At 41.1% G+C, this 9863-nt stretch overlaps 1 protein-coding gene across 1 annotated transcript in view; it reads left to right on the top strand.

The window, feature by feature from the left end:
* LOC138357134 (glutamate receptor-like) overlaps nucleotides 1-9863 on the top strand; it is a 270984-nt gene that overhangs the window by 64291 nt on the left and 196830 nt on the right. Inside the window, 1 exon segment of the mRNA XM_069313781.1 lies at nucleotides 4584-4621. Coding sequence (XP_069169882.1) covers nucleotides 4584-4621 — 38 coding nt within the window.

Genomic DNA, 9863 nt, shown 5'->3' with positions numbered 1-9863 from the left:
CCTAGGGATTTGTACCCTGAGAAATATGCTCCTGCCTCTGAGTCCTGTGTTACTCGCCTGTGATTTTTTTTTTTTGCATATTGTGTGTTGTGGGTTTTTCCATTTGTGTGCATGGTTGTTGGGTGTGGGTGGGTGGGGCGGGTTCTGTTTCCCGGTCCCTGCGTGCTCCGGTTTGGTTTTGTGGGTTTTCTTTGTATGACTTGTGTGTGTGTGTGTCCGGCTCTTGTGCGGTCCGGGGTTTGGTTCTGTGTGTGTGTGTTTGGTTGTGGATGTCATGTTTTTATTGTTCTTTTTTTGTTGTTCTATGTTTTTATGGTGCTGTTTGTGCGCTTGTTTGTGTGGTGTTGAGTGCCCCTCGGGCTGTTGGCGCAGCCCGGTCTGGGTTTCTGCTCTTTGTTGTGTTTTGCCTTTAATTTGTTATGCATTTTATTTTTCCTTTCTTATTATTGTTATTGTTATTAATATTATTATTATCATTTGTTGTGTGTTCCCTGATTATCTGTTCCTATGATTATGTTATACTGTGTGCCCCTCTGGCTATGTTGTTTGCCCTATTGTGTTCTGTGCGTGTGCCTCTCCTTTTGTTTCTTGCGAGACCGGTAGTTAGTTGTGTGTGTTCTTGTTTAATGTGTGTGTTCTTGTTTAATGTGTGTGTGTTCTTGTTTAATGTGTGTTGTTTTTGTGCCCTGTGCGGCTTGTGTTTCCTTTTATTGGCTTGTTGTAATACAAATTTTCTTGTTATCTTTTTATGTTGTTATCTTTATGCCTTCCATGTACGTCATGATGATCATGTTTTTTTGTTTCATGTGTAATTATGTTTTGTGTGTTGCTAACCTGTTTACATGTTTTCTCTAGTATTTTGTTTTGTCTTGATGTCCTTCTGGCCGGTGGCTTTTTTGTTTTTGCTTGTAATATTTCTTCTGATATTTTATTGTATTTATTGTAATTCCTTTTCATGCTTGCATGTAAAAAAAAATAACAAAATTAAGTTTTACCCATGGAATCCCACATTTCAAGAAGCTAAATTGCAATCAATTAAACGTTCCACTGTATCCACATGCCATCCACAATGCAATTTGCCTGTAATGACATCTGTAATTACATTAAAACATTTCCACGAATCACTTAAGACAGCCACAAGTAAACAGAGAACTTATCCTCCGGCCGAATGATAATCAAATTGCCGAATATGTAAGCACACCGGGTCCAACACAGGGTCAGGTGGACACACACATAACACTGTCTAAGACACACCATCGCCAAAGCCACTACTTCACTAGGGTGGCTTAATATTCATCAACCACTCATCAATCACCATCGCCAGTACAGTTCCAACTTCCACATTAGGCGATTCAGACCTCGTTGTGGAACGGAAAGCCAATCCCGCCCTCACTCTACCTCTCCGTTCTCCCTCATCTGAGTACTCCACACCCGCCCTCATCTGAGTACTCCACACCCGCCCTCATCTGAGTACTCCACACCCGCCCTCATCTGAGCACTCCACACCCTGCCCTCATCTGAGCACTCCACACCCTCTCTCATCGGAGCAATCCACACCCGCCCTCATTCCAGCTCTCGACTCTTGCCTTACTTCGAGATCTTTATCTTCGACCCTTCAAGCTTTTTGTTCTCGGCTCCAGGCATCTGAAAAGCTTTGAACTTCCGGCACAACGCCCTACGTCAGTCGTAGCTTCCTACGACGACTGACAGCATCACATAACATGCACTCTCCTAAAGGATTGCCGTTTTATGCACAAAATATGTTATTATTTACACACAAAATATATCATTTACACACAAAATATATCATTTACACGCAAAATATCCCATTTACATACATATATGCCATTTACACACAAAATATACCATTTATAGAAAACATATGTCATTTACACTTTAAATATGTCAGTTGCACACAAAACTAGACCATTTAGGCAAATATTGCATGTTCACTCGAAGTATGACATTTACACAGAGATGGTATTTTCGCAAATATAACAAATTGCATATATGCTCGTACAGTCAAAATGCACTTTCTCTAAAATTACACAATTTCGTAAGAATAATTTTCACAAAATATCCACACACACTGTCTCATAAACCAAATACACTTTCACACATGCTCATGAAGATCTATTTTTCAGGTAACATACAAAACTTACACAAATACACAATATGCATAAAAATACAGTTGCACCAGTTCCACTGCAGCAATTATAACACAACTTGATCAAATACGCTATTCGCACAAAATTTATTATAAAACATGGACAGTTAATATACAATTTGTGTAATTAATACACAACTTGGCACAATTAATACAACTAAACTTGCTCAATAATTGCACAACTTTCAAAATGACAAAAATACACATCAGGCACAAATACACAATTCGTACATATACAGTTAAAACATGTGCAATTACCCACAACTTGTTCAATTATTACACATCTTTCATAATTATTACACAACTTTCATAAATATATCAAATACATATCCAGCACAAATGCATACAATATATAACTAGGCCAAATACGTAAAATACACAACAAGCACAAATACACAATTCACATATATACAATTACAACATTTACACAATTAATACATAACTTACACACATATAACTAATGCACAACTACCACAAATATTACAAATACACGACTAGCACATGTACGTTAAATACATAACCACACAATTCCCACAAATAAACTTACCAAACATATACAATTAATACACAACTTGTATTAATTACACAATTAATACACAACTTACACAAATTTAATCAATGCACAACTAGCACAAATATGATAAATATACAACTAGCACATATACGTTACATACATAACTACACAATTCCCACAAATAAACTTACAAGACATATACAATTAATACACAAGTTGCATAAACAATACACAATTTGCCGAAATATAATCAATACATAATTGCAATCATCAGACAACTTGTGCAAAAATACTGCCAATACGGAACCTGCACAATTACAACAGAACTTGCACAATTATAATCATTGTGTTATTTGTACAAATACAATCACACCGAACTTGGTCCAACAATAAACAATTAGCACAATATTTGTCAATGTATGTTTAGGACATCATTTATAATATGCGGGGTTTAACCAAAAATTATCCCCCAAAAGTCAGAATTTGACATATATGACTGGGACATCTGACATCATATGAGCTTAATAAGCACATACATTTTCCATACATGTTTCAACATAATTAGTGATAAACTATTCATGCAGCATATATCCATTATTTTTAATACCTTATTAATACTTCCTTGTTACATCATCTCCAATCATGTCATCCATATTTATTTAGCCAAACATCCAACAGACTTATTGGTTCTAGCCTTAGTTATGTTGGGTTAGGACGGGTGGGGTTAGGTTAGGACAGGTTGAGTTAAGTTAGTAATTCTTTGTTAATTTAAGCAAATTTACTATTTCCTATCAAAATGAATCCTATTAGAACGTAAATTCATCTAAATCTAACAGAAAGTTTACTTATACTACACAAATTTAAACAAACTCAACCTAGCAAAAGCCAAATTAACTATATATAAGCATCCCATATCCTCACATACAAGCCTATGTGACCTCTTTCCATCCATTACATAAGGTAGCTATAACTCGTACCCAAATAGGTGAATTTACAGTATTTTATGAACAAGATAATTCATTACCCCTTAGATATTATACATCCTTCACGTCACAACCTTTCCTAAACTGATTTAGCACATCGTAAGCTAGGTTTTGATTAAAGTTGGGCTAAATTTATGTTGTCCAACCTAAATGATACCTAATTTAAGATAATTTTCTCCAAATTTACCCAGATTTTTCTAAATTCCCCTAATTTAAGACAATTTCAACCAAATTTACTCACATTTACCGTATCAGAGAACAACCAAATCCCCAGTTATCCAAGTTTGACCTATTTCATCTATCTTTAATGTATATTTCTGATATCCAACATCCAGTCTTGACATAACATACCCTATTACCAAGACCACAGCATCCATATCCTCACATACAACCCTATGTAGCCTCTGTCCATTCATTACAAATGCTAGCTATAACTCGAACCCAAATTAGGTAATACACTCTATTTTTTTTAATACGCTAGCTCATTACCAATAAGATATTATATATCCTACCCTACACAGCCTTACCTAACCTGACCAAGCACATCCAAAGGTAGATTTTATTAAAGTTGGAGAATTTAAGTTATCCTTCCTAAATTTTACCTAACTTAAGACAATTTCCACCAAATTTACCTAAGTTTACAGTATCATAGCACAGCCAAAACCCAATTTACTCAAGTTTCACCTATGCCATATAAATCTAATGTGTATTTCCAAATTTCCAGTCACCGCATAACATACCCTATTCTTAAGTCCATTTCATAGTGTTAGTGCTGTGTCCAACTAGCCATTTTCCTACATTCAAATGTGTTTATTGGCCTCAATCCAACCCAGCCTATCGTAACCTAACCTAACCTAACACAGCCAAAGTCAAATTTTATCGAATTTATCCCAATTCGAATCAATTCCACTAAATTTACCCCATTTCAAAATAAGCCAAAGTTGGAATTAACTAAATGTAACTGATCATATTACATCCCAAACTGGATTTAACTGTTAGAGCTGTTACCGTCTATTGCCAACATTCGGTCTTTGCAACACATACCGCATTCTCATTGCCATTTATGCTGTGTTCATCCAGCACACACAAGTGTGCTGGATGAACACTGCACAGCTGCATGGACGCTCTACTAGTGCTGTGTCCATCCAGCTATTTCCAACATCCAGATGTTTTTTTAGCATCACTCATACCCTTCAAGACCTATCGTATCCTAGCCAAACATAACCTAATCTAAAACAACAATAGCTAAATTCAAACCAAATTATCCCAATTTGAGTTAATTCCACTAGTAGTAGGCATCCTTCAGTCTCGGGAGACTATGGAGTTGCGCCCTAGTTGTCAATCCTGGTGCAGCGTCTGGTGTGACTGATGAGGCCAATCCGAGAGTGGCAGTCCATCCCACACCGAGCACAAACGAAGTCCGATTCTGGTCTGTCTTCCTGGTTACCGGCTTTCCTTTTCTGTCTCTTTGCCTCCGATTCCTTGGCAAGTGACTCCTCGAACTTGGAGAGACCTCGTTGAACAGATGCCTCCAGGCTGAACGGTCTGTAGCCAGTGTCTCCATATAGCAAGATCGACGTCCATGGCTTTCAGGTCCCTCTTGCATCCGTCTTTGTACCGTAGCTGGGGCTTGCCTACTGGACGCTTTCCCTGCCTCAGCTCTCCGTACAGGAGATCCTTGGGGATCCTGCCGTCGCCCATTCGCACAACGTGACCGAGCCAGCGCATTCGTCTCTGTTTCAGCATTGTGTACATGCTGGTGATTCTTGCTCTCCCCAAGACGTTGTTGTTTGTCACCTTGTCCTGCCAGGTGATGTCCAAGATGTGTCGAAGGCAGCGCATATGGTAGGCATTCAGCTGTCTTTCCTGGCGGGCGCAGAGTGTCCAAGACTCACTGCCATAAAGGAGAGTGCTCAGGACACAGGCTTTGTAAACCTGAATATTAGTATACTCAGTTAGCCTATTGTTGGCCCACACTCTCTTTGTCAGTCTGGACTTGGTAGTAGATGCCTTACCGATGCGTTTGTTTAGCTCCGTATCAAGAGAGAGGGAGTCAGAGATTGTGGAGCCCAGGTACACGAAGTCGTGAACGACTTCCAGTTTGGAATCAGAGATGCCGATGTCAGGTTGGGAGTCCACTCCTTGTCCCATAACTTGTGTTTTCTTCAGGCTGATGGTGAGTCCGAAAGCCTGAGAGGCCTCGCTGAAGCAGGTTATGAGCCGTTGGAGGTACTTCGGCTGAGTGTGCAGTGACTGCTGCGTCGTCGGCAAAAAAAAAGTCGCGCAGACACCTCAGCCGAACCTTCGTCTTGGCTCTCAGCCTGACGAGGTTAAAGAGCTTTCCATCCGATCTGGTCCGGAGGTAAATGCCTTCCGTGACAGATCCGAAGGCGTGCCGCAGCATAACTGCGAAGAAAATCCCGAATAGGGTTGGAGCCAGTACGCAGCCCTGCTTTACTCCACTTCGGATGTCAAAGGCGTCTGATGTTTAGGCCATCAAAAGACCACGGTGCCCCTCATGTTCTCATGGAAAGATCTGATGATGCTGAGGAAGCCTGGGTGGGCATCCGATCTTGGGGAGGATCTTGAACAGGCCATCCCTGCTGACGAGGTCGAAGGCCTTCGTCAGATCTATGAAGGCTACGAGAGTGGCTGCTTCTGTTCCCTGCATTTCTCCTGCAGTTGTCTGAGGGAAAAGACCATGCCGATGGTGGACCTGCCAGCTCTGAATCCGCATTGTGATTCTGGATAGACTCTCTCTGCAAGTACTTGGAGCCTCTTCAATGCGACACGAGCAAACAGCGTTCCGACAATACTGAGGAGGGAGATTCCACGGTAGTTGTTGCAGTCGCCCCTGTCACCTTTATTCTTATACAGTGTGACGATATATATTGGGGAATATAAACCTGGATATGCGTATGGAAATGTCAAGACGCACAAGCTGGAAACCCACTTCGGCCAATCATTAGCCAGATACCCACACCCACGTACAGACTGGCGAAGCGACTCAACGGCCTGCTGACTCCTTATGTTCCTTGCGCCTGCAGCCTGAAGTCTCCAAAGGAATTTGTGGACTTACTGCGGGGCACACGGGCCACAGGGATAAGAGCCTCGTTGGACGTAGAATCGCTGTTTACCAACGTACCTGTGGACGAGACAATCGGAATGATAGCCGACAGAGTGTATCGTGATCCAGCCTGTACTCCTCTTGACATGCCAGAAAGTATTCTGAGGAAACTACTCCAAGCTTGTACTAAAGAGGCACCCTTCTTGAGCCCGGATGGGCACATGTATAAGCAAGTAGATGGGGTCGCCATGGGTTCTCCCCTAGGTGTCCTGTTTGCAAACTTCTACATGGGTACCATCGAGCAAAAAGTCTTAGTCGACATGAACTTGAAACCGGCCATATACTGCAGGTATGTTGACGACATTTTTACACAGGTAACCTGATGTCAGACATCTGCAGGAGCTGAAGGAGGCATTTGAGCAGAGTTCCGGGCTGCGTTTCACTTACGAGACGGAAAAGGATGGGAAGCTGCCTTTCTAGATGTAACAGTCATGGAAAAGGGGCGGAGGTTTCCACACTGCAGTCTACACTAAGGAAACAAACATAGAATTGTGCCTAAATGCCAACAGCGACTGCCCCGACAGGTACAAGAGGAGTGTTGTTAACGCATACGTCGACCGTGCTCTCAGCCACAGCTCAGAATGGAAGCAAGTCGACGAAGAACTCTGTAGGGTAAGGCAGGTCCTAGTCAATAACGGCTTCTCCAATGGTTTCATCGAAGACATCATAAGAAGGAAAGTGAAAAGCCATGCAACCTCTGAAGAGACAACTAACACAACACCTATACCCCCTATTAGACTATTTTACAGGAACTTCTTTTCCACAGCTCATAAAACGGAGGAAAGGGTCCTGAAAGATATTGTTAATAGAAACGTTATCCCTACAGACAAAAATCAGAGGATACAACTGACGATTTACTATAAAACCAGAAAAACGGCCAGCCTACTCATGAGAAACTCTCCAGACACAAAACAGAACGCTTTAAAAGAGACTAACGTCGTCTATGCCTTCAAATGCCCACTTGGGGACTGTAAGCTCCAAAAAACCCAGTATATAGGCAAGACAACAACATCTCTTTCTAGGCGTTTAACGATGCATAAGCAACAGGGCTCCATTAAGGAACATATAATCTCTTCCCATAACCAAAACCATCGCCAGAGAAATCCTAGTAAACAACACAGAAATCATCGATAGATACAGCGATAGCAGGCGGCTTGACGTTTGCGAGGCACTACACATCAAGAAGTCAACACCAGCAATCAACAGCCAATTATTGCACAACTATATTCTACCCACCTCAAGACTCCGCTCCAATATAGAAGCATCAAGTAATATGGACCAATAGGCTTTCTACAAACACTTCTATTCAATACCCATTGTTTCTGTTCTGTCTTGTGTTGATACTTTTAATACCCTATTAATTATCCCCTCCTGTTCTGTCTTGTGTTAATGCCACATCACCCTTCCCACCTCACTCAAATGTAGATATAATATCAGAGAGACGTAAGTTCTAATCAGTTGTGTATTTGTGAAGTCTTTGAAAATGTAATAAGTTTTACGAAACGCGCCCGTGTCGCGTCAGACTAGAAATAAAAATGAATTTTGGAGAAGTGATTTTTGATTTACCTCCAACAGTGAAGCGTAATGTACGAAAGATTGAGAAAATTCGTGTTAGAATTATTAATCTTACTTTTTCGGTCATATTTAATAATATATGTCTACAGGAAAGACTGCTACCAAAATATACTAATATATATTGTGACGATAATCTCCTTCAAGAGATTGAGCCTGCTCTTCCCTCCAAAATTACGTCTTCACAATTATATAAAAAAGACTATGGAAGAAATGTCCAACAACGACAACAACACCAGCACCAGCAAGGCTTGCCAGGGTGAGCAGAAACGTATGCAACCAGCCACCTGTTCGAACTCCAACCACCAAACTACCCGTTGATCGCTACGGCTCCGCTGATTGGTCGCCGGTCTGGCTGCACCTGCACTCGCCCCCAATACTACCTGATGTCTGGGGTCGCCCCAACATCAGTCCTCAGAATGTTCCGTGCTTTCGTAGCCAGCACTCCTCCCAGCTAGACGTTAGCGTGTACTGAGAGAGGTGGTGGCTTTAAGCCAATATTCCAGCACCTCCCACTTACCTTTGTGTTGCACTTCTTATTTTGCCTTAACGTAACTTTCATTGTGTCATTTAAGTATTCTTATTATTTTGATTCATTGATTTTATTATACATATTTGTTTGTGCATTATTTTCATGTTTTGATTTATTTAACGTAATTAAAATTTCATTGTTAAAGTTTACTTGTGTTTTGTGTGTCTTCTCCTTAACCTTACCACAGACGAAGTTCCAGTTTTTCTATTTTTTTTTTATAACTATGTGACGAGGCCATACCCCTAGCCTTAAACAGCCGAACACCAACGCGTTACCGTCACAATATATATATATATATATATATATATATATATATATATATATATATATATATATATATATATATATATATATATATATATATATATGCGAACAAGCCAGAATGGTCCCCTGGACAATATGCAACTGAAAACTCACACCCCAGAAGTGACTCGAACCCATACTCCCAGAAGCAACGCAACTGGTATGTACAAGACGCCTTAATCCACTTGACCATCACGACCGGACATAATGAGGTGATAGCCGAGGCTATTTGAACCACCCCACCGCCGGCACTCGGATAGTTATCTTGGGCATAGCATTTTACCAAATCACCTCATTCTTAGGGGCACACGTGAGGAACACAAATGCGAACAAGCCAGAATGGTCCCCTGGACAATATGCAACTGAAAACTCACACCCCAGAAGTGACTCGAACCCATACTCCCAGAAGCAACGCAACTGGTATGTACAAGACGCCTTAATCCACTTGACCATCACGACCGGACATAATGAGGTGATAGCCGAGGCTATTTGAACCACCCCACCGCCGGCACTCGGATAGTTATCTTGGGCATAGCATTTTACCAAATCACCTCATTCTTAGGGCACACGTGAGGAACACAAATGCGAACAAGCCAGAATGGTCCCCTGGACAATATGCAACTGAAAACTCACACCCCAGAAGTGACTCGAACCCATACTCCCAG

This window comes from Procambarus clarkii, chromosome 76, assembly GCF_040958095.1.
Source record: "Procambarus clarkii isolate CNS0578487 chromosome 76, FALCON_Pclarkii_2.0, whole genome shotgun sequence".
In the NCBI taxonomy this organism is placed as follows: domain Eukaryota; kingdom Metazoa; phylum Arthropoda; class Malacostraca; order Decapoda; family Cambaridae; genus Procambarus; species Procambarus clarkii.
This window is presented reverse-complemented; position numbering and strand designations above follow the sequence as displayed.